Source organism: Canis lupus, chromosome 21 (genome assembly GCF_048164855.1).
Source record: "Canis lupus baileyi chromosome 21, mCanLup2.hap1, whole genome shotgun sequence".
NCBI classification, from domain to species: domain Eukaryota; kingdom Metazoa; phylum Chordata; class Mammalia; order Carnivora; family Canidae; genus Canis; species Canis lupus.
Window position 1 is genome coordinate 17,443,268 of NC_132858.1, and position 25,143 is coordinate 17,468,410.

At 60.4% G+C, this 25,143-nt stretch overlaps 1 protein-coding gene across 2 annotated transcripts; it reads right to left on the reverse strand.

Annotated features, from left to right (window-relative positions):
• Window positions 1–298: 298 nt before the first annotated feature.
• Window positions 299–24,790, reverse strand: TNKS1BP1 (tankyrase 1 binding protein 1). Of its 2 annotated transcripts, none has more exons than XM_072790840.1 (12): window positions 24,682–24,790; window positions 21,613–21,721; window positions 19,910–20,546; window positions 18,496–18,565; window positions 12,956–14,359; window positions 8,865–10,999; window positions 2,954–3,320; window positions 2,569–2,719; window positions 2,337–2,473; window positions 1,422–1,579; window positions 1,255–1,327; window positions 299–738 (listed from the first exon to the last, which is right to left on the reverse strand). In XM_072790840.1, the coding sequence occupies exons 2-11, from the start codon at window positions 21,704–21,706 to the stop codon at window positions 1,267–1,269; spliced, it is 5,214 nt and encodes a 1,737-aa protein (XP_072646941.1). In that variant the 5' UTR covers window positions 21,707–21,721; window positions 24,682–24,790; the 3' UTR covers window positions 299–738; window positions 1,255–1,266. The 2 variants fall into 2 exon arrangements, with proteins under 2 accessions (XP_072646941.1, XP_072646939.1); XM_072790838.1 differs by lacking the exon at window positions 24,682–24,790 and adding an exon at window positions 22,047–22,187.
• Window positions 24,791–25,143: the final 353 nt, after the last annotated feature.

Consider the following 25,143-nt stretch of genomic DNA (forward strand, 5'->3'; position numbering starts at 1 on the left):
TCCCAAGTGACTATGAGGTGCAGAGCGTCCCTACCACCAACCCACCCCCCAGACTGCCGTGAGCAGCAAATAACCCTGTGTGTCAAGCTCCTGAGATGTGGGGGTTGTGTGACTCAGCAGTCAGCTTCCCATCAGCAGTACACCCCCTCCTCAGGGACACTGAGCCCCCGAGCACCGGGAAAGGGAGCAGGCAGTGGCACGGTGAGCTCCCGTGGGCAGGGGCCAGGCCCAGCACTTTCCAACGCTGGTCTGGCATGGGGGTCGGGGTGCCACAACCACACACCACAGCCTGGGCAGCACCAATTCCCAAAAAACTTTATTGTTTCAAGTGGCAAAATGTTATTGGTCTCTGTGGGGCACCTGGCAGGACGGAGGGAGGCCTGGGCGGGGGCAGGGCTCCGCCCGTTACAAAAATCAAAGGCTTTTATAAAAAATGCTATAAATTGATATCAAAAGAAAACCCGGGGGAGGCTGGAGGAGGAAGCAGAGAGGGGGGTGTCGAGAGCGAGGGAGGAGGGACCAAACCTTCAACCACTAATGCCTGAATCTGGTCAGGAGGGAGTGAGGGAGAGTCAGGAAGGGCAGGGGGATACAAAGTGCATAAATGTGCCTCCCCAGACGCTCCTCAGACGTGGAGGGGACAGAGGCTGCAGCCTGGGGCCTGGTGGGGCTCCAGCCGTCTCCTCGCCGGGGACCCCACAGGAATGGGCATTGCCTGAGACTGCCAGATGGAAGGACCTGCAAGGGGAGGAGGGGGAAGAAGGGGTCAGGGGGTACACCATGGCGGGCAGAGGAGCCACTTCAGCTCTGGCTTCCTGTCCCTTGCCCATCCTGGCTCCCCCAGCTGAGCCTCGTGGTGAGGAGGGTCCCACCTGGGGCCCTTGAGCCTAATAAATACCAGAAGGGCAGGCTGACCCCACTTGGGCCAGCCACGGGGTTGGGGGCCCGTGGGGACCATCCTTGAGCCCAGGGAGGAAGGGTTGGGGCACGGGGTTGGGGGCCCGTGGGGACCATCCTTGAGCCCAGAGAGGAAGCCAGGATGCAGCCCTCCTCCCCATCATCCCAGGCCGGACAACACTGGATTCTGTGGGCAAAATCTAAGGGGAACCAAGGGACCCACCAGGTCCTAGAGCTAGGCTCCCCTGGGCTGCTGCCAGGCTCACAGAGAAGAGGGACAGAAAGGCCTAGAAGAAGGCAGGGGGCCTCCTGAACCCTCCCGTGCAGGTCTTGCCAAGCCCAGGAACCCACACTTACCTCGAGGACTTCTCAGACCTTCTTCTTCTTCAGCTTCAGGGCTTGTAGCCAGTTGGGTGATGATCCTTCTGACCTAGATGGCACAGGGCAAAGGTCATTAGGCAAACCTTAGGACATAAACACGGTTAATTCTGGCCCACCCAGCGAGGCCAGTTGAGGTCACCTACCCTGAGGATTTCTCTGGCTTGGGAGGTAACGCAAGGGGCTTCCCCAGCCCGGGGACCTTGCAAGACTTGGAACGCTGCACCGCGGACTCCTTCTGGCTTGGCTTGTTCTCCGCAGACTCCCCCTCCTCAGCTGAGCGGTTCCGGGGGCGCAGCTTGGCCTGTGAGATGAGCCCAAGTGCAGACAGATGTCAGAGGAAGGAGCAGGGTGATTCAGAGGGCAAGGCCTTCTCTTAGGAGCCGTCCCCAGAATTAGGCACAGACCCCTTTGCAGTCCTTCAACCCAGAGGGACGGGAAGTCGCCTGAGCCACACCCTGCACGGAAGGTCCTCGTGAAGGTTCTGCTCCACTGAATCCAGACAATTGGGCTGGATGAAGCGAAGCCGGCAGTGCCTCCCGAGCCCTGTGCCTCCGTTCATCGGGTTCCCTCTGCCTCGGGAACCTCGAACTCCTCCCCATCACCCTGCCCTCCACAGCCAGCTCTACACACGCCTCAAGCTAAGATCCGGCACTTCCACGAGCCCTTCCCCATACACCCTCCCATCCAGCAGGCAGGTCGGTGGGTCAGAAGAAGTCACACCTCACCCCGACCCTCCGCCCCCACCCCCAGAAGAGGCCCAGCCCTTATCTGTACATCCCCAACCCCACACCTGCAGCTCGGCCCTTCACCAGAGCTAACAGGAGACAGGGCGTGTGTCCTCCTCGCCTTGTGAGGTTCTGGGACTCTGGGACGGGAAGGAATGCCTTGTTCTTCCTCCCATCCCACTCGGGACCCAACAGGGCCCTCAGGGGGAGCAGAAGACAGGAGAATGGGAGGGAGGGAAGGACGGATGGATGGACGGACAGAAGAAACCCCAGGCAGGCACTCGGGGGCTAGGGGCCGGAGGGGCTGGATGCGCTGGCCGATTAAGACACTACCTTCAGGGCTGACGGGCTCAGGCCAGGAAACAGGTTGACTTTCAGCCCCTTGGTGCCCAGGGACATCCGTGTCCGGCGGTTCTGAGGCTCCTCCACCACCTCCTCGTCTGAGGATGGCACCCGAGAAGCCCGTGGCTCTGCAAGGGCCCAGAGCGGGGGTTCAGCGCGACGGCGAGCCCGGAGCACCGCCCCCACGCAGACCCAGACGTCACCCCACCAGACAGGGGCCTACCCGTAGAGTCCTGGAACAGGCGTGCGTCCGAGTCGGCTGCCTCCGAGAGGCCCAGGGTGCCCCCGGGCCGAATGGCCGGGGCCCGGTGCCCACGCTTGCGCCCCAGGTTGGCTCGGCTCCGGTACATGGCGCTGTCGAGGATCTCGGTGTCCTGGTCGGGACAACAGCAACACCACTGCCATTGCGGTCCCACGGGAACCCTCAACAGCGCATCCCTCCAGCAGCCTACAGCGCCCCGTTCAGAGGGTCACCCACTGCCCGCCTCCTGCCCCCCCTCCCCGGGGGCTGACGCCACTCAGGGAAGCCCTAGGGACCAGCCTCGGGCCACATCGCCCATGTGCCCCCCGACAGCCCAACCACTGCCCTGGGCTCACCCTGCACTGACCTCAATGAAGGAGAAGTCCTGACTGGGAGAGCGGGGCGGAGGGCCCTGAGGGGGCCGCCGAGGGGGCCGTGTGGGGCCCTGGGCGCCCTGCCCGACCCCTGAAGGGCTCCAGGTGCCGTCCACCTCTTCCGTCTGGCTGGCCTCACCATCAGGCTGCGGCCTCCAGGAAAGCAGAGGGGCCCCGCTAGGCTCGAGGGGCTCCCCTGTGTCGGCACCCACTGTGGCTCCGTCCTCCTCCAACAGGCCCCTGGGGCCCGAGGCTGCTGACCCCTTGCGGGCTGCCGCCCTGGAGTTGCTGGTGGCCAGCATGTCCTCCAGCAGGCTCTGGGAGCCAGAGGGCGGGGAGCGGGCCGGGCAGCCGGCAGGACTGCAAAGGAGACAGACCAGAGGACAAGGTCACCCATGAGGCCCCATCTTCCTCCCCCAAAGCCCACTTCCCAGTATTGTGCCCCCCTCCAACAGGCTCTCCCTCTCCTGCCTCTCCATGCTTTCCCAGACACCTTCCTTCCGAAAGGACACGGTCGGGGCCTCAAACAGTACAGCACAGAGCGGGCAAGGTGGGCAGCCTGGTTCAAATCCCAGGTCCGCCACTTACTGAGGCTGTGGACAGGTCCCTCCACCCATCAAGGCCTCAGGACCCTCTAACTCCCAAGAGTTGCTGGGGACTGAAATGGGAACCACAGCACAAAGCACAGTGCCTGGCACCCAGCGTGTCCCCAGCACTGACCACAATCATTACTGCTGTCCATGTGCTCCTCATAGGGGCAGCTGCTTGGGTGGTCACTCTCCCTGGGACGAGCCAGGCACTGGCCCCTGCAGCATCCCTCCCTGCACCCCAGCCTCACAGAACGTCCAGGGACTCCCCCAAACACATCACCGTCTTTGCAGACTGCGGTGTATGTGCACAAGCTGTTCCCTGGCCTGGAAGGCTCCCCCACTGCCCTGCGCTCCTCTCCCGGTCACGGGTCCATTCCTCTTCTGAGGCTGGCCCCTCTCCACCCCCAGCCACAGCCCCCCTTCCTGAGCCCTGCGAGCCTGGGGCCCCCACCTGCACCAGCCCCTGCCTCAGAGCCCATCTGGGAACCACTCAAGGGCAAAGGCGGCCCCTTTGGCCTTTGTGACCCTGGTACCTGGGCTCGGCCCAGCCAGGAGGAGGATTTAGCAAATGTTCGCCATCCACTGACAGGCTAGATCACCTTGCACCTCAATACGGCCTGTGCATCTTCGGCCCGCCGCTCCCTCAAAACACGACAGACACACCCGGCTCAGCACACACGCTTACTCACATACCTCACACAAGGAGCTGGTGTGTGGGCCAGCTGCCACCCCCTGAAATATGGACACACCCTACGCACACTCACAACACACTTCCCTCGAGGCACATGTAGGACCCACCCCCAGAAGCACAGCAGAGCCACACCCCAACACACACACACACACACACACACACACACACACACACAGGCAGCAGCCGGGCAGGCAGGCGTGGGAAAGGCAGGCAGGGGCAGTGCCCGGAAGCCAGGCCTCAGAGAGTTCCCAAAGGGACTGGAAGGGGAGGAGTATAGGGCAGGTGAGTCAGGACCAGGCCGGAAGCGGGGAGGGCAGGAGAGAACGTGTGTCAGTCTGTCCTTCCACAAGCTGCTGACAGATGGAAATAAAAACGGTCAGGGGGTGGGGGGGTGGCGGAGGTGGCAGCAGAAGTGCAGCAAGGCCGGGAATGGCGCAGCCCTGGATGGGGGCCAGAGCCAGCTCACCCTGCAGCTTAAAATCACGGAGGCCAGGAGGGAGGGGGCGGTGGCGGCACCCCACCCAGCCTGAGGAGGCCCCGCCTAACGCCTCTCCCTGGGGTGGGGCAGAGACCAGGCTGAGGGCAGGCCAGCAGAGTCAAGGGGATGTGGAACAGCAATGGGTGGATGGAAAGATCCACATCCACATCCAACACGTGGACCCCAGCCGCGTGGGCAGAGGGCAGAGGAAGAACGAGTGGGCTTTGGGGGGGCCACGAGGAAGGGAGGGTGGGAAGTGCACTGGGGAACATGGTGTGCATCCTCCTTGCCGGCCTGTCTAAACTCCAGCTCCAGAGAAGCCTTCCTGCCTCTGTGCACCAGAACACCTGCAACCTGACCCCGCCCTGGCAGGGAAGCAGGAGAAGAATGGTCAAGGCCTGTGCCGAGGGCTGCCGTGGGCACAGCTACAGGCTCCGCCCGTACACCACCTGCCTACTTACCCACTCTGAGCCTCAGTTTCTTCATCTGCAAATCGGGGATAATAAAAGACCTATACTTTGCTGGGTCTGTTGGCAACACATAGGAAATGTGTGCCCAGCACACACCACTGTGTGCTAAGTTTTGATACATTTTTAGGATAATCGGGGCACCTGGGTGGCTCAGCCAGTTGACTGACCAACCCTTGATTTTGGCTCAGGTCATGATGGCTCCTCAGGTTCCAGCTCAGCAGGGAGTCCGCTTGAGGATTCTCTCTCTCCCTGCACCCTCTGCCCTCCCCCCGCTCATGCCTGCTCCCTCCCTGTCTCTAAATAAATAATTTTTTTAAATTTTAATTCTTTCAGGATAATCAGCATCCTCAACACAGGTTCCTGGCCTGAGGACCTGTCACATCTTATACCAGCTATACCCCTCATCCCTGAGTCATCTGGACTTAGAGTCTCCTGAGGGTCAGGACTCTCATCTCCTGACCCTCAAGAGACTCTGTCCAACTGCACCCCACCCCCCCACCGCCACTGTGGGGCAGAGCCTAGGGAAGGGCATGTAGTCAATGTGCACAAAGCCAGCTTCCCCATATTCAAGGCTCCAAGACCCAAAATAAAGGAGGCTCAGGCCTGCAGCTGGAATGATGTGCCTAAAGGGGCAGCAGATGGCCTGGACCCCAGAGACAGGAAACACACCCAGAGAGAGGATGACAAGGCTGGGGCCTGAGGGAACATGAGGGAGCCCGTAATGACCAGCCGTGGACCTTGTGCAAGTCACACTGCCTCCCTGGGCCTCAGTTTCCCCACCCACTGAAATGAGGGAGCTGCCCTCAATGATCTCTGAGGAGATTCTATGAACAGCCCAAAATGACTGAGGTCCCCATATCACTGGGGCCCAGGGGAAGGGCAGGAGATGACCAGGAGGTCACAGAGAAGAGGGGGCAGTGCATGAGCTCTCGGGGGACCCGAGAGAGCTACTCCCACCAGGAAAAGGTGGCCCTAGACACAGAGGAGGGGCCTGTCCCTGTGACCTAGGAGCTGCCCCTATGACCCAGCCATCCCATTCTGGTCCTGTCAAACTGTGCTGGACAGCAATCCATCAAGGGTACCTTTGTCCCACACAGAGTGAATGACAAAAACATCCCCAAGGGCCTCACTCAAGACAGCTCAGATCCAACCAAATTTGCAAAACGGATACAATTATGACTAGCAAGAATTTTTTTCAGTGATTACCACATGCCAAGCAGTTTTCTATCACTTGATGTGTGTCTGAGACTCAATCCTGTGAGTGTGGGGTGTAAATTACTCCCAGTGTACACATAAGAAATAGGAGGCTCTGAGAGACAGAGAGAAGGGAACTTGCCCAAGGTCACAGAGGTGGTGGCTGAATCAGGACTCAAACCTGGCAGATGGACCCAAACCCAGACTACTCTGAACTGGCCTCAAGGACGTCCCAGGGGAACCTCCAAAACTTCCTTCAAAGAGCAATTTTCCAGGGTATAGGATTTCCCTAAGTCAGATGCCCAGAACTTCCTGGATAGGAGTCAAGTCTGCGAAACCCTGTGCTACAGAGCAGTGAACAGGTTTCCTCATGCCTGTGCTTTCACGGGCTAGCACGTGCTCGTGCACAAACACTCCACGTCTCCCAAATGGACAACACAGACAGAACACCAGAGCGGCTTAAAGGCAGGTTAGAGCCCGAAGCTCAGCCGGCTGGGCGCTGAGGACACCTGCTTCTCCGCTCCTACTTTCCTCTTCCCAATCCAGGCCCTGCGGCCCCCCAGTAGCCCCCACCCCTCTCCTGAACCAAGGGAAAGATACTCCCCTCTTTCCCCTTCTCAAGAGCCACCCAGGCAGAGGGGAAGGGTGGAGGGCCATGGGCCCAGCTCATGGGCAGCCTGAGACTCCCGAGCACTGTGACCACACCTGACAGCATTTATGATGCGGACACCGAAGCCAGAGAGCAGCACTGCTGACTGTGCGACTGTAAGCAGGTCACACCCCTCGTCTACGTGCAAACTGGACATGGTACAGATCCCTTTCCACAGAAGGGGGCAGCTGTGAAGGTTGAGGTAAGATGGGTAGCAGAGCGCTGGGCCCGGCAGAATGGCCGTGTGGGTGACAGAAACCAAGAGCAACCCCGGGGCACTAGGAACCGTAAAGCCTCCTGGGGGGGACGTGAGAAGGTGAGGCTCAGAGACAGCATCCAAGATCCCAGGAGCCCCCAACTCCCCATCCTGTGAAACCACCCCTGCCCTGCAGCCCCTACCCCAGTGCTTCCCCACCTTCCTCTCTCTTTCCCTCCTTCTCCTGAATCCTGGTGCCTCCCCATCCCATCAGTCAACACCCCCACCCACCCCCACCGTTCCCTCTAGACCATTCCAGGTTTCCCCTCCCCCCAACCCCCCTGCCACTACCAGCAGCCCCTTCCACTCACAACACGGCCCCCATCCAACACCTCCCTCCCTTCCCTTCTTCCCCGACTGGGACTGGCCGTTGAGAAGCTCCAGCTTCTTCAGAAAGGTAACCTTTGGGGGCGCCTGGGGGGCTCAGTGGTTGAGCATCTGCCTTTGGCTCAGGTCTCAGGTCGGAACCCCAGAGTCCCACATCGGGCTCCCTGTGGGGAGCCTGCCTCTCCTTCTGCCTCTCTCTCTCTCATGAATAAATAAATAAAATCTTTAAAAAAAAAAAAAAAAAAAAGGAAAGAAAGAAAAATAACCTTCTATGCAGTCAAGAGAAGAAAACCCCATCTCAATGAACAGAACATGTTAACAAAACAGACGCAATGTCTTTTTAGTACCCCTTGCAGGTGTGAAATCACGTCAGCTACTTTCAGAACATAAAAATCCCTGGGACAAGCTGTGGTTGGCTCGTAAAACTACTGGTCTATTCCTCTGGAAAGTTCCCTCTCCGTCACCATGTGCACGGAGGCCAAGATCACGGGGTCAGAAGCCAGGTCTCCATGACCTTCAGGATCTTAAACTGTTTGCTCTTCCAGGCCTCACGACAGGGCAGGCAGGAAGCACTAGGTTCCCCGTCTCTGCAAGGAATGAGCGCCTCTGTCCGCTCCACTCCTAACCTGCAGCGGCCCAGGCCAACTGGACACAGGGTCCAGTCCTCCTGCCAATGCCGTGAAAGCATCCACGTTCCCTAGCCCGGGAAGACCCTTGGGCCAAGACCTGGGAACAGGTGCTGTGCACAACAACGGAACTCAGAGATGGGCCCCACACCCATTCTTCCAGGACAGTCGCGATACGTCACCCAGAAGCCGAAAGCACGGGCAACAGACGAACAGTCCCTCAAACACCGCAATCGTCACCAAAAAAAAAAAAAAAATCACCTGCATGTGTGTCACATTTCAATTTAAAAAAATGTAGGGATGCCTGGGTGGCTCACTGGGTGAGTGTCTGCCTTTGGCTCAGGTCATGATCCCAGGGTCCTGGGATCGAGTCCCCCATGCGGCTCCCTCTGTCTATGCCTCTGCCTCTCTCTGTATCTTTCATGAATAAATAAAATCTTTAAAATAAATTAGTAATTTTTTAAAAAAGTAAAATCAGTGATTCACAGTCCAAACCTTCTCAATTTTCCAAACCCTCCTCTCCCCTTTCCCCGGGGAAAGCAGTTTCTTCCTTCCTGAAAAAGGCTCAATGTTTTAGAAAGCTGCCAGCCCTTCCCTCCCACACGAGGATGGGGCTCCCTTACCTGTTTCCAAAGCCAGGGGATTCTCCAGCCTCCATCCTGGGGTCCTCAGGGCAGGTCTCTGGGGAAGGTGCAGGGGGGTCTTCACCCTGGGTCTCTGGCCCGCTTGTCTCGCCAGGCCCCTGCTCTCTGGCCTCCAGGCCCGGGGACAAGGCGCTGCTGTCCCTGAGCCCTAGGTCTGGGCACTGGCTGACCTCTCCCACCCCACGCTCCCTGACTTCACTCGGGGCCCCTGAGAGCTCCACATCCCGGAGTCCCAAGTCTTGGGTCCAGTCCATCTGGCCCACTCCACATCCCCGTGGGTCCTGAGAACCTCCAGACTCTGGGTCACATGGCACCTCCAAATTCCTCAGGCCCAGACTGCTGCCCCAGTCCACCTGGCCGGCCCCAAGCTGTCTGGGGCTGCAGCCTGCCCCCGGGCCCATGCTTCTCAGCCCGAGATCTGGCGTCCAGTCGGCCTGCCCCACCCCACGCTCCCTTGATTTAAGGAACTCTCCGGCTTCCACACCAGACCAGTCAGTCTGCCCCACGCCACTCTCTCTGGCCTGGCTGGGGCCCCCTACCTCTCCGACACCAGCCAGATCTCTGCCCCTCACCCCAACATCAGAGGTCCAGTCCTCCTTCTCCCCGACTCCAAACCCCCTGGGCTCCTCAGACCCTCCAGCCTCCAAACGGCCGGCCAGGTCCACATCTCTCAGGCCCAGCTTGTCTGACCAGCCCAGGTGTCCCACAGCTTCCTCCCTGGCCTCACTCGAGACCCCAGAACCCTCACAGCTGGACACCTCCAAGTTCCTGAGGCCCAGCTGGTCGCTCCAGTCCACGGGCCCAGCTGAGGTCTTCTCCGGAAGCACAAAGCGGCTACCGGCCATCTGGCCAGGAGGGCTCAGGGCAGCACCACTTGCCCGGTCGTCACCGATGATGCCAAACTGGTGGCCTCTCTCGGAAGCCTCCGTGCAGAAGTCACCGCTCCAATCTCGCTGGCCCGGGCTGAAGGTGGCCTCGGGCTGGGAGATGACGCCAAGGCCGAAGTCACCCCCCCAGCCTCGGTGGCCCACCTCCCTGTCTTCCGGGCCAGCATCGCCGGGGCTCTGGCCCCCCGCCTGCTGCCTCCCCTGCTGCCCGCCAGCCTCCTGGCCAGCCCCGCCACCATGCCAGCTGCTCTGGTCTCTCTGTGCCAGTGGCCCGTCCTGGGACGGGGGGGTGCTGGGGCTGAACAGGCCCCCCGACTCTCTCTCTTCGGGCTGGCCTGCGTCCCTGCTGGTGTCGCCTGGGCTGTCTCCACCACTCGGAACCTTCTTCTCAAACTCCTCATCCTGCTGTTGGGCTTCCTCAGGGCTGAAGCCTGCACTCAGGGTTCTCATCCCGAAGCCTCTGTCCTGGGGGCCGGGGGCCGTGGAGCTGCCACTGCTGTAGTCCCTCAGCCAGGCGCTCTTCCCGAAATCCTGATCCGGCTGCTCTGCGCCCCGGCTGCCATAGGTGCTGCGTGAAGACTCTCTCTTCCCAAACTCCTGGTCCTGCCCGTCTGCATCCTGGCTGCCATACCTGCCAAGGAGGTCCTTCTTCCCCAAGTTCTGGCTCTGCTCATCTGTATCCTGGTTGCCATAAGCTCCCAGAGAATCTCTCTTCCCAAATTCCCAGTCCTGAAGGCTTACATCCCGACTGCTGTAAGTACCCAACGAGTCTCTCTTCCCAAATTCCTGGTCTTGGAGTTGCGCGTCCCGGCTGGAGTAGGTGCCCTGGGAGTCCCTCCTTCTGAACTCCCAGTCCTGAACATCTGCCTCCTGGCTCTGCTGAGCACCCAGCTGGGCTGGCTTTCCAATCACCCAGTCCTGGGCTGCAAGGGCCCCCGGGGCCGACACTCCACTGCCATTCCGGCCGGTGACCTCCACACTGTCCTGGCCCATGCCACACCTGCTGGCCCACTCCCTGGTGCTCCCTTCCCCTGCTCCCTGCCCACGCTTGTCAGTCCAGTCCCCCTCTCCTCCAAGGCCTGGGTCCCCTCTAGGGCTTGCACCCCCAAGGCCATAGTTGTGAGAAGTGTCTTGCGACCAGCTGGAAGGACTAAAACTGCCGGGAGGTGGGTCTGCGGTAATCCCAAATTCACTCTGCAGATCTTTCTGGGCCCAGCCAAGGAGTCCCTAGGAATCAGGAAAAAAAGAGACACACGAAGAAACAATGCTTAGCCAATCAGGGTGGGAGTCCAGGATGAGACTCAGCACAGCCCACAACCCCAGAGCCCACTTTGGCTACAGAAAGGCTGGGCTTCGATCCTAGCTGTGTGACCTGGAGCAAATCACTTAACCACTCTGGGCCTCAGGGTCCTCACCCTTAAATGGGAAGAATTCCCCCTGCCTGGGTGGTTTGGGAGAATTAAGCAAGACCGTTTAAACCCAACCTCAGCATAGCACCCAGCCTGCAAGGGGCACTCAATCAATGAACCCACGGTCATGTTTACAGCCCTTGGGCAACACTTGGCTACCCGCCAAGAGAAAGGCTGCCTGGTGGAATGGTGTGAAAGGGGTACGCTTCTGTTAGGGGTGCTCAAGACTCCAAGGCCCTGCACAAGGAACAGTCCGACCCTGCCCCTGGCCCCACTCACCCCTTCCTGAAGCTCCCAGCCCGTCTTCCCTGTGGAAAGTACCCTCTGCCTGGCCCTTCCCAGGAAGACCCTGTAGCCCTCGCCTTATTCCTGGAGGACACAGGAGGGACAGCCTCTGCCACAGGCAAAGGAGCCAGCCCCAGGGCTCCGTGCACCCCACCCACACCCCACACCCCCTGACTCACCCCTTCAGGCGGGGGAGCCTGGGGCTCACGGAGCCGGCCCGCCTCATCCCTCAGCGCCGCGTTGGCTAACAGCCTCTCCAAGACAGACGTGCTGGGTTCCTGGTCCCCAAGCCGGGCCATGGTCCCTGCCCCCGGCCCGCCCCGGGCTGCTGGGTGCTGCTGGGTGCTGCTGGGTGCGGCCGGGCGCAGGGACAGGGCTGGGCCGCTCCCCTCGCCCGGACCTGTCCAACCACTCTGGCTCCCGCTTGCCCTGGCCCTGGCCCCGCTCCCTCACGCTCCCTCCGCGGCAGCTGCAGCTCTGGCAACCCCGCCCAGAAGCCCGTTGAGTCACCCGGAGCCCGGGACAGACACACCTACCAGGAGCCAGGCGGTCTTAACTCCTTCCTGTTCCCCCTCCTCCTCCTCCTCCACCCCTCTGCCCCTAGGGGCCGCCTGGCTCCTCCTTCCTTCCAGCCCCGCCCCTACCAGCCCAGGCTGGCCTTGAAAGACATTTCAAAAGCCACCTGGACCCCAGCCCTTAAATTCAGAGCAGCCTGGTAGCAGAAAGGGCACTGGCCAGAGGCCTGGCACCCTGACCCAGGCCCAGCCGCCAGCTTGCTGGGTAACCCTGCCCGAGGTTCGGCCTCCTCTGGGCCTCAGCTGCCTGTCTACAAGGCAGGTCTCGAGCTCAAGGGTAACAGCATCCATAAAGCCAGCCCCCAGCAAACTCAGGATGAGCCACGCGCTATTCTTGGTGCGTTACAGGTAACACGACTTCCTTAGTCTTTGCCATGGGAGGGAGACTTCATCGCTGTCACTCCCATTTTACAGACAGAGAAAGGCGAGGCCCAGGAAAGTAACCTGCTCCAGGTCACATGTGGGCAAACAGCAGAGTAGCCAGGCAGTCTGGCTCCAGAGCCTGTGCGCGAAGCGGCTGTGCTACGCTGCGTCCACAATCCCATCTGCAAAGACGGCCTTAAGGCTCAGCACACGTCAAGCACTGCACTGCGCCCCTTCCACCTCTCGTTCTACCACACTAAGACCCGAAGAGGCCAAAGCTCTTACTGTGAAAGGTCTGTGAAGCTCAGGAGTTAGGGTACGTTAGCAAGGCCGCTCAGCCAGTGGGAGCTGGAGCTGGGTTATGAACGCACACCAGTCCCGCACCCCCTCCTCCATCAGCTCTGCCACACTGTACAGCCCTGAGGGACACAGCTACAGGTGCCTTGCTCACGGCTATATCCTGAGCTTGAGACACATAAAATCCACATTGAAAGAAAGCCCACCGAAGCTCTGCTTCCATCCCGAGGCCTCCCCGTGCCATCGGTCCTCACCTCAGAGCAGGCACCTGGGGTCTGTGCGTCTTTCAGTTCGGATCCAGCTCCCCGCCTTGTGCTGCCAGCACTAGGTGGTGGCGAGGCCAGGAGGTCGTCCAGCCAGCGGGAGCTGCTGTCGGGGCCTGCAGGCTCGGGGGACACACTACAAGGGTCTCGACCTTCTGTCCTGGATTGGGTAGCCTCAGCCTGGGCCAAGGTCATGGCCTCCTCCTCAGCAGGCAATGCCTGCTGGGGGTCAAGGGTATCCGCAAAGAGGACACAGAGCTGGTCAGGGGGTGCTGGCTGTTGCTGCCCCAGGACTGGCTCCAGAATGGGCAGAGCAGCCTCCCTGGTGGCCAGAGGGAGCAGAGACTCCTGTCCTGCCAGGGGCTCCCGCTCCTCATATCTCTCCTCTGCCTGCAGCAAGGCCACTCCAGGTGGACCCCCAGGTGGTGATAAGGGCTTGAGGGGATCAACTGGCGACTGAGGTTGACTCTCCCCATCACCCTTCTGGGTTGGGGAGATGCCTGGATCATCCGCTTGCACCTGGGAACCAGGACTTCCTGGCCCCTCTGGAGCTGACTGGGCCCCCCGCCCCTGCTGGGACGCTCCTTCCTCTCTGCTGGATGCAGCCCAGTCACTAGCCTCAGCGGCCTCAGCGGCCTCAGTGGCTTCAGTGATGGGGGAGGGAGGGGGGGAGTCCAGCCGCCACACCCCCAGACCCGAAGGCCGAGTAGGGAAGGTCCATTCAAAGGACTGGGACAAGCTCCAGTTGGACTCTGTCCCACTCCCAAAGGGACGATCCAGGGCAGACTGGCTCCCCTGGGTTTGGGGCAGAGCAGCCAGTGAGCCCCCCAGCTTCTCCTGGTCTTGGCCAGGCGGCCGGAGCACACCTTCAGAAAATCGGCGCTGAGCCAGGCTGTTGGGAGGACGGTCTAGGTCACCCCTGGCTACCACATCCCCAGATGGAAACGTCCGAGGAAGATCCAGCAAGTCACCCCCCTCAGGCAGGGGCTGGGCAGAGGTAGCTGGGGGCTTCTCCAGGCCATGGTGCCCTGAGACGCTCTCAAGGGCCAGGCTGCCATTTGCAGGGGCCTCTGGGGCTGCCACAGCAGGAAGCCCTAAGCTCGGGGAACAGCAGGAGCTCTGACTCTCATCGGGCAGGGCTACAGTTGGGGATGCTGGGGTCACAGGGAGGCAGGGAGAGGGCCCAGAAACTGTGGGACTCTGGACTTCCGGAAGCTGAGAGTGGTGGGGAGAGCTCTCATCAGGTGAGCGAAGTCGGGGAGACCCCTCATCGGGTGAGCGAAGTCGGGGAGACCCAGGGCCCAGGCCTGAGACTTCCGTGGGGAGACCTGGGCTAGCAGAGCCTGCATTCTCGGAGGCAGGGCCTGGACTCGAGGGGTCCCAGGGCTTGGAGATCTGTAAAAGAAAGGTCAAGAGCCATTACTCGCCTCCCGGGTGGGGAGGAGACCCCTGCCAACCCAGAGACCCCAGCTCAGCTGCTTCCTCATACTCTCACTCCACAAACCAGAAGAGGAGACAGGGGCTCAGAAGGCGGGTCTCTCAGGACAGCTAGGAGAGGCCCCAAAAGTGATTTAGGGTACCTCACGCTTCTTAGGGTTTGCAGACCTCACCACAGGCCCTCTCCCAGAAAATGCACACAGCCTCACTCATATCATTCCTGCCCACCCATCCCAGAGCTCATCTAAGGCCCAAAGAGCTCGTGGTACATGGGTCAAGAACACTGACTTCACAAAGTGAAAAGGAAACTGGGGGATGTGTCATCTGGGCTGCTGGGGGGGATGCTGCCTCAGAGATCTCCAAGCCCAATGCGGTGCCAGAACACGGGCTGGTGGAGCAGATACAGGGAGCCCCCCCACCCCCCCGTTCTGTGGATCCATAGGTCCCTGCACTACCCACCACCCGAGGCAGCAGGCAGGCCTTGACTCAAGATTCAGGCAAAGAGCACCAAGGGACATGAAAGCACATGGCCTGGAGTCACGGACCCTGCCCCTCCTCGGCCATATGCCGTCCTGCAGGGTGGCTGCTGGAGCTCCCGGGGCCTCGGCTCTCCCCTCTGTACGCTGGGGCTGCACACCCATCTCACAGAACCAGGTCAGAACTCAGTAAGATCTGCGCTTGTGGCCTCTTGGGCTAGGACTTACAGAATAAGGGATGCTCTGGGATGGGGGCTTGGGGTGGGAGAAAGGGGCAAAGGGGACTCCAGGCACCTGACATCCGCCCCTCCACTGGGCCTGTCCCTAAACAACGAAGGAAACCTGGCTCTTTCTGACCTCCGCCCTCCCCAGGGGTCACACTTCCCCGGCCACCCTCTCCGATGGGACAGTCTGGGCAAAGGAAGGGAAGGTCTTCCTCACTGCTCAAAGCCCCCTCCATCCCTCCAACCTCCCTCCTGTCTACAAAACTCCAGTGTTGGGGGCATCTGAGCAGCTCAATAGGTTGAGCGTCCGACTCTTGATTTTGGCTCCGGTCATGATCTCAGGGTCCTGGGACTCAGCCCCACAGTGGGCTCTGCACTCAGTGGGGAGTCTGCTTGGGGTTCCCTCTCTCTCCCCCTTTGCCCCCCCCCCCGCCACATTCTTTCTCCCCTCTCTCTCAATGTCTAAAATAAACAAATCTTTTTTTTAAGATTTTATTTATTTGAGAGAGAGCAAGACGTAAGGGGGGGGAGGAAGAGGGAGGAACACGGGCTGACACTTAGCCAACTGAGCCACCCAGGTGCCCCAAATAAATAAATCTTAAAGGAAAAAAAGAACAAAATCATCCAGTCTTAAACAACATGCCCCTAAACCACAGCACCCACAACCCTCCTGCCCGTGCCCCCTGCAGAGCTCACTCCTGGATCACAGCAACCCTCCCGAGCGCTAGCCACCCCTTATAATCTGTAGTGATTCCAACGGCCACACGGGTAACACGTGTAGTCCCGGCTCTCTGTTCCTGGACCTCTTGACTTTGTAACCCATCAGTCCCAGCTCTCCACCTCCCTACAGCCACACCTGGGGCCGGACGTGGCTGGAGAGGAGCAAGCAAGCAGGATGCCTGGTCTCACCTCTGCCCGATGGATATTCGAATCTCCAGGACCCCAGATGGGCCTCAAGTGCCCAGCAGTCCCCCAAAACTTCCCCTCCCCTGCCCACACCCGAAGGCCATGTTTTTGCATCTTGTTTTCTCAAGCCCCAACACCACCTGCCGACCCCCCTCAGCTGCCAGCACCCCCAGCTGCCAGCCCTCACATCACACCCCCCCCACCCCCACACCCCCCCACCCTCCCCCCCACCCCCGCATGTGAGCCCAGGCACCGCGCTCCCCTTCTGTGCCTGTGAGCTGTCCTCGCTCGGCGCTCTCCCTCCTGTACGCTGATCTTTCCTTTACTACGGGCTCATTTCCATCAGCTCACAAACTGCTCTCATTTCTTCTGTTTTAAGGAAAAAAACCTCTTGACCTCACCTTTCTCTAAAGCTATCACCCAGTTTCCCGGACACGTTGCCCATGTTCACTCTCTATCCAGAGAGTTCCTCTCGTCCCATTCTCTTGTGAACCCATTCCAAACAGCCTTGTCCCTGCAGGATGCCAGCTAACGCTCTTGTCAAGGTCACCAATGACCTCTCTGTGGCCAGCTCCCATTCCCAGGGTTCACCTGCCTTGACCTGGCAGCAGCATCTGACCATGGATCATGCCCTCCTCCAGCCCCGAAGCTGGCTGCTGGCTCCGTGTGGCCTCTACGACTGCACCATCCCCGACTGCCGCCCCCCCCCCCCCCCCCCCCCCCGCCCCAGGTCACCCCTGCTATGCCTGGGGCCTACGCCCTCTGCCCTGCTGTACCTCCCCAGCTCCTCTGGGGACCTTAACCACCTTAACCACCACCTGTACACTGACAACTACCCAGCTGCCCTCCTCACACACACACACAATATTTCCATTTGGATGTCTAAGAGGCATCTCAAACTCAACAAACCCAGAAGCAAACTCCTCATATCCCTCTGATCCTGTTTCGCCTTTTTTTTTTTTTTTTTTCTTCATGAGAGACACAGAGAGAGAGAGAGAGAGAGAGGCAGAGACACAGGCAGAGGGAGAAGCAGACTCCCTGGAAGGAGCCCGATGTCGGACTCGATCCCAGGACTCCAGGATCAGTACCTGAGCCGAAGGCAGAAGCTCAATCACTGAGCCACCCAGGTGCCCGCCCCCACTTTGCCCTTCTAAGTCCCCATGTCCTCACCCTCCACTGCATAGGCCAAAAGCCCTGCTGTCATCTATGACTCTGGACTGGCTCACTCTTCTATCAACCTACCTGTAAACCCAGCCAACTTCACTTTAAACCCAACCCAGAGTTGACCCCCAGGGTCCAGGCGCCATCACCTCCCACCTGGTCCCTGCTGCTATTAGCTCCCTGCAACCAAGATGCCTCTTTATAACAAAGCCAGCGACTCCAAACCTCCCTGTGGCCTCATCCCCTCACTGAAGCCTAAGTCCTTCTAGTGTCCTGTGTGGCTCGCTCCAAGCACTCTGACCCATCCCATCAGACCTCACTAGCTGCAACCCCTTCTCTATCCCTGCAGTCCAAGCGTCCTGGCTTCCTAGCTGGGAAGGTACCAAGTCCCTTGTACTTGCAGCTCCCTCTGCCCAAAATGCTGTTCCCCAAACACCCACACAGCTCACTCCCCTACCCTTGTGGCAAGGCCTCCCTGATTACCCTCAGCCCAGAGCTCTCTGCCTCTATAGGTCTCCCGCACTCGTCTGACCCACTTCGGTCTGCGGCTTCGCAGGGACAGCTGTGCTTGTGTCTGTCTCCCCGCACCAGAAGGTGAGCTCCCTGAGGGCAGGACAGTAGGCCCTTGGTTCCCTGCTGTGTCCCTGGCACCCAGCTTGTAATAGTTGCTCAGTAAGTATTTGCTGGATGGACAAGGAGATGTGGTCAGGTCTCCATTGTGGGGGGGACAGGACAGCCTTTGGCTAGCAAGGGCTCTGTGAGCAAGAAGGGAGGTCATTCCTTAGGAAAGCAGGCCAAGGTGACCATCCTCTGAGCACCCTGTGGGGAGCTGTGGGGATTAAACAGGAAATTCCCCCCCTTTGGAGCCCCACGAAGGCAGCCCAGCCAGGGAGAACACTGGAATCAGGCTCCTGGGATCCTGCTTCAGCCCCGGGTACCTAACCTTTGTGAGCTGCGGCATGCATACACCTCACTTGGGGCCAGGAGGGGCCACTAGCCAGAGCTAACACAACGACTAGGTCAATGTTCCTGGGACGTGCCCCACGCACGGCAGGTGCCTGATCGGCTACAGCAGTTGTTAGAAACACTGTCATTATTCCTCAGAACGACCAGTCTCACGGCCCCAACCACGCCTAAGCACCTCAGTGATCAAGAAAGCTGGCCTGGGAGTCCAGAAATCTGAGTCCTGAGGCCAGACCTGGGGCAATCACCTCCTCTCCAGGCCTCAGTGCCCCATCTGAACGACAAGGAGGTAACACAAAGGATCGCGGGTGACCCTTCCAGCTCTAAACAACTATGATTGATTCTTAATGGAAGGCCAACTCACATCAGCAGGTGGGTCCGAGCCGGCCGGCTGAGCCAGGTCCCCGTTGAAGGCCAGGTCCAAAGGGGCACTCCTGGGAGGGAACAAGACAGGAAATGGAGGCACAGAATGGAGCAGCCCGTCACCGATGGACACGGGGAGAGTGGCTCGAGAGTCTGCTGAGTGACTTTACTGGCACCCAAAGTTACCCGGCTCCCCCAGGCCATGTACCAAGGAGCCGCACCTGGAACTACTGAGGACAGACATGCCGGAGCTCCCAGAGATAAAGCGCCCATTCCCTTCCTGCACATCAAGGGTTAAATGCCCTGCTCCTCTAGGCGAAGCACCCTGCCTGCACAGACCCTCAGTGGTCCCCAAAAGGTTAACGCCCCCTTTCCCCAGCCCCTAAGGAGTTAATGTTCTCCTCCAGCCAGGGAGAGTGCAGCTGGTCCCGACTGCCCTGCCAATGCTTCTTGAAGGATTGCAGGGGGAGGATGAGGGGGAAGAGTGATTTTCCAAAGTTGAAGTTGTTCCTCTTATGCTCTGCTTAGATCAAGGAAAGGGAGGAAACCAGAAAGCGGACCAGCCTGGGCAGGGTGTGACCTCCCAGAGGCCTGGGACAAAACAGGGTGAACTGGGGCCCCTACCCTCCAGGCACCTGCAGGGGAGAGAAGGGCAAGGCTGGAAGGCAGGGTAGGGCAGGGGCCCTCAGCCTTGGGCTCAGCCCGCACCACCGCAGCCCTGCCCTTCAGGGCAGCAGGAGGGGGAGGGCAGCCTCTTCCCCCAGGGGCACCTCCTGGCCAGCCCGCCTTTACAAGGGCACCAGCTCTGGAGAGACGAAGCATGTGCACAGTCTCCAACCTGGCCATGACCTCTGTGCATGGACGCTTGCTGGCTGGGCATCAAGGTGTGCCCTGTCTTATCTGTTCTATCAGACTCCTCCTCGTGGGCAGACTGCACCCTACTCATCCTGCCCCCCCCCCCCCACCAAGACCTGCACACTGCTCCACCCACAGTGGGAGCCACACAGAAGAGAACATGCTCTGGAATCAAACAGACCTGAATTCAAATCCCGGGTCCATCTCTTACTGGCTGAGCAACCATGAGAAGTCGCTTCAGAAACTCAGTTTCCACATCTCTAAAACAGGTCTAATACTCTCAGCATGGCTGTCACTTAAATGAGTCAAAATTCAACCCTCGGTATAAAAAGACCTAAAAATAAACCTCCCTATGGAACATTTGAACTCTGCCGTGAACGTCCGTCCACTCTGCAAACAGCACTACAATCATACAAAGAACGGAGTACCAATGATGATAAGGAACGTTCTGTGACTTAGTCCAGGGTCCGCCTGCACTCACGGCACACTAAGCTAAACGTGAAGGTCGCAGTCCCAGGCAAAGCCACCCACAGGCCCTCCTGACTGCCTCCCCGCCTCACCTCTCCTCAGGGGTCTTGCTGGGCTCTTCCTGGCACTCGCTGGGAGACTTGGCTGGCCCCTCCTGGGACCATCCCCTGCAGAGGGTCCCATTGTCCTCATCCCTGGGACCAGTAGTGGCCACACCATAGGTCCTGGGGCCATATCTTGAGCTGCCATCATGGTTGAAGGTGAGGCGGGAGCCCCAGAGGCGATCAGGGCTGGCAGGGACCTCCTTCCGAGGCTGTTCCATCTTGGCCAGGATCTCTTCCACCGTGGCGGCTGCAAAGCGCTCTGAGGCTGGACGGAAGGGGGCGGGGGCCTTCCGCACACCTCCTGGGGCAGCACATCGAGCTGGGGGTGTCAAAGGGGGCATCTCTTCTTTCCCAGCCTCCTCTTTCCCAATCTCTCGAGTGGCTTCTCCTCCAGTAGAGGCCTCAGCCACTGGCCTTGGTGCAAAGGGAAGAGGACGCTTGCTGCCACCATAGGGTTGGGGTCCGGCCAGCATGTTCATCTTCCGGGCAGAAGGCAGCTCAGCCAGGGGACCCCGGGGGGGTCGAGGCCCAACAGGCACCAGCAGGCTGGGCTTGGCAGGCAGGGCTGGCTTGGCAGGCAGGGCCCGGGGTTTGGGCTTCACGGGGGGTTTGGCCCGAGGGTCACCTACCAAAAGGAAAAGGTTGGTTGGGGAGCTGTCAGAAGAACCAGGAAGCAGAACTTCATCTCCCACCCTAAAAACTCAGAATGTTCACATCTGTCTAGGTGCAAGTCAAATGTCAGCTCTTCCAGGAAGCCTGTCCCGATTTTCCAGACACATCTCAGGAGCATCTTCCCCCATCTCCAAGTTTCAAAAACATTAGTCAATCCCCCTTAAAAGCCAAAGCTACTTAAGGGCCTGGCTGGCACCTTATTTCTCCTTGTACCCCACTTTGCACCCCAGCACATGTTCTTCTCAAATGAACAAATGAATGAACAAGAACCAATAAACAGATGCTTGCCTGCCCACATCGGGCAGCCAGGCCACCATGTTCCCACTGTCCTTTCCTCTGACATGACACTCTGCTACACCACCACCCAGAGTGAACACAGCTCAGCTTCCCCGCTCGGCCTCCCCACTGCCTTCCCCCAGCCCACGCACACCCAGGCCCCTCCCGCTGTCGTCTGGTGTGTGATCAGGTGTGCGATCAGGAATGCAAATGTACTATTGACCTAAACCAAAGAGAAGTAAATCTGCTACAGGAAGAAAACAAGACCAGAAACCTACCTTGTACGTAAGGCATTCTAATGCCAGATAAAAGACTTAGAATTACTCATGGCCACGGCCCTTCTCACTGAATCCTGTATCACCCACTCATTGGGCTCAGCCCAAAAAAGGAGTCTAGACAGAGCCAGGAGGCCTGGGTTCAAACTCCCCCCACCAGGTGTATGCCATTTCTCCCCTAGACCTCAGCGTCCTCCCCTGCACGCCACACGGTTAACCCCAGGGTTGGGGTTAACCCGCTTCACCTGGAAGGTCAATCCACCCTCATGTGCTGGGGATGGAGGTTCTCGAACACTTCTGAACGCTCTCCACGGGAGCAGACAACCTTCAGAACTCATCCTGCACATCCCCAGCAGCGTACCTCCTGCCCTCACTCCCCCACCCCCTCCAAGACAGAGCAGGGGGTTCGGCTGCTGCCCCTCCCACTCTCCTCCCAGCCACCCTGCTCCACCCTGCACCCATAGGTACCTGGCTCGGAGCCAGCAGATCCCAGCTCCTCCTCCGTCTCCCGGGGCGGTGGGGAAGCCATGGCAGTGCCTTCCCTGAGAGCGGACACTTTCATCACAGGCGGCAGACCCTGCATGAAGAGTTGGAGAGCAGAGGGCTGTGAGCCGGGGGGCTGGAGACCCAGGAAAAGAGGGAGGGAGACTGAGAAGGCAGAGGGGCTGGGCACTGGCAGTAGGCGTAGCTGACACAAGTCTCCTACTTCCAGCAGAGGCAGAGTGTGGGACAGGAAGCAGGAACTTCGGAGGGGGGTTGGGGAGGTCAAGAGCGGTCCCCTACAGCTGTAACCTCCGCTCTTCCCAGACCACTCTCTAAACTCCGGGCTCCTCACCCTAAAGTCCCGGAGCGGCAGGGACCCGCTGCTCCCAGGGGCAAGCTCTCCAAGACCCCCTACTTACCGTTCCCAGGGCACCCCTTGGGGCCGGCGGCCCAGCCTGAGACGTCTACTCAGGGGCAGAGCAAGAGGGCCGCGAGCTCTGAGGTCCCTCCGTGAATCACCTCATGGGAGACGGGAAAAACCCGCTCCTCCCCAACCTGGGGCTCCGCCCCGCCGCCTGCCTCCCCCTTCCCGCTCTCCCTCCTTCCCCCCTCCCCCTGCAGCTGGGAGTGGTTCCCTCTCCCCGCTCAGCCCCCCCCTTTCTCCTTCCACATCCCAGCCCCACTCCCGCCTCCCTCCGAGCCGTCTCATCCAAACACGGAAAAATAAGGAATAAAAAGTAAACATCTGGAATACATTTTTTTTTCTTTAATTTCTCAATCGCTTTGGCTTCAGCTTGGAATTTGATGAGGTAAAGCCAGGGCCTAGTCCTGTTGCCATAGCAATGGCCTCCCACTGGATTTCCAGAGCCTCGCCAAGAGGAAGGAGGAGCCGGCCCAGGCCTGGGCTGGGAGAATGGGACAGGACTTGAGAACATCCGGGGGGTGGGGTGGCTTGGGGGAAATAACTCCCCGGGGTTCCCCCTTCTAGGCAGTCAGGGTGGGAGAGCCTATGAAATGGGGATATTGGGCATCACTCAGCAGCCCAGGGTCGGTCCCAGGGATTTTGAGGAGGGGGAGCCAAAGAAATTTTAAACCAAGCAACACAGCCCTATGGCAGAGACCGAATGATGCCCCTCCTCTAAGCCTCAAGCAGGAGCTTTGGGGTCTGACACATCAGGATTCAAATGCTGAGTGGCTCTACCACTTCTTTAGCTGTGTGACCTTAGGCACACTGCTTACTTCTCGATGGCTCAGTTTCCCTATGTGAAACACAGCTTTACCTGAGACTGGCGGGAGGCCTATGTGAGAGTGCACGCCTAACCCATAAAAAGTATCCAGCAAATATTGGCCAGCATTAGTAGGATTCCATGCAGGGTCACCAATGAGCTAAGATCCTTGGTAACTAACTGCCTCTTCCTCTCCCCAGGCCACAGGCTGCCAGCACTCCAAACCACTCCTCCACTCCCGCGGGCCCATCTTGTCACCTGCTCCTCAGACACCCCACCACCTCCTCAGTTCCCATTCTAGCTCCATCCCACCCACAAGACCCCCCAGGCTCCAGAGCCCTACCCCTCTCATTCCTAAGGCAGGAGGAGGCTTCCCATCACCGGGCATGCCCGCAGCCCTGAGGACAGCCCAACCCTCTCCCGCCTGCAAGGGGCACTGCTTTCCTCACCACCCACTCCAGCTGGCCTGGGGGAGACAGCGCCAAATCCTGAGAGGAGACCCCTGGGGCCCAGCCTTGGCAGAACCCAACCACCCCTCACTTTTGCCCCTGCCCCAGCTGGCTCCTAAGATGGGAGAAAACACGACAAGGGTAAAGACAAACCCAGGACCGTCAATCCCTTGGTCAGCCAACTACAAGGGAGCAGCGCACGCGGTGGGTGGGTGATAACTGTGCAGAGCCAGTCCGAGTGTGCATGGGGGAGGGGCGCACGACAGGGGGAAAAAAAATTTAAAAACACACAAGATTGTTTCCTTGTCCTTGAACATTATTAAAAGGGACATGGTGTGGGTGGTTAGAAATGGGGACAGATTGGCCCAGAACCATAAAACCCTTTCACTTGGGGGGCCTGATGGGCACCTCTGCAGTAGGAGGGGCTGCAGCAATGAAGGGGGGGGTTCGGCTTCCCCACCTGAGGGCCACAGAAGCTCAGAGGGCCCAGCCAGGAAACCCAGGTGACCAAGGCCGTAGCCAAAAGCTGTAGAACGGCAGCAGCACTGAGCACTCCTGAGCCCCAACAGTCAGCGGGGGACCAGCCGACCCCCGGGCGCAAAGGCCACCAGGGGGGCTGGGGAGAGGCTGGGCAGCTCCAGCCCGGGGAGGCAGCGGCCCAGCGCGCCCTCAGCGCCAGCGGGGTCGCCCCTACGGACCCTGGGATCTCCGGCCGGATCCGGGGCCAGAGAGGTCGGCAGGGACAGCACGGAAACCACCGGAGGAGGGAGGGCAACGGGAAGACGGAACAGCCCGGGGCGAGGGGCCGTCTGGAGGGGCCCAGTGGGGAGCCCTGGACACAGAGGGGACGCCGGCCGCCGAGGAGGAGGAGGAGGAGGAGGAGGAGGAGGGGAGAGGAGGAGGAGGGGGCGGCGGCAGAAGCGGAGGACCGGTGCGCTGGCTGAGCAGCCGGCGAACAGACGAGGGACTGGGGACGCGGGCCGGGTGGGGGCGGACTGGGGTGGCTGGGGGCGTGCCGCGGGAGCCGGGGAGGGGGCGGGGGTCCCTCCAGCAGCTCCGCCCGCCCCCGGCCCCGCCTCAAGCCCTCGCCCCCTCCCCCTCCCCCCTTTCTTCTAGCTCGGCCAGCACGAGCTCCAGACCCTGCACCCACCGCCCCCGGGCGCACGCGCCCGCTCCCCCGCGCCCCCCGCGCCCCCCGCGCCCCCCGCGCCCCCGGCCCCTGCAAACTTTCCCGCTGACCCCCGCCCCCCGCCCCCCGCCACCACCTCCACGACCCGAGGTCCCGGCAGGAAAGCGCCCACTCCCTCCATGCCTCTCCCCCGCCCCCATCCCGGACCCCGCCCCCTCCCTCGCCCTCCTGCCCGCCCCCGCGCACTCACGCGCTCCCCGGGGATCCGGCTCCGCGCGGCTCGGGCTCGGCGCCCCGACGCCAGTCCTCGCCGCCGCCGCCGCCGCCGTCACCGCGGGACCAAGCCTGAGCGAGCCCCGGCGGGGCCCCGCCCCTGGCTCCGCCCAGGGCCCCGCCCCCAGCGCGCCTCGTGAATATTCATGAGCCGGTGGGACCCGGGAGCGGGAAGCCCAGGCCGGGCACGCCGAGCCGTATGCAAATGAGCGGCAGCCCCGGCGCTCAATTATTTATGAGTCTTGCAAATAAGGGGCCTGCCCCGGGCTCGGACCCCGGCGAAACTGACGCAACTCGGCGGCTGGGAGCGCTTGGGCGAGATGGCCACCGAGACGGCTGCCTAGAGAGGCGGCCTGAGGGCGGCCGGCTCCGGCTCGGGCTCGGGCTCGTGCTCGGGCTCCGCGGGCCGCGGGCCCTGATTGCAGCACCATAGAGTCCC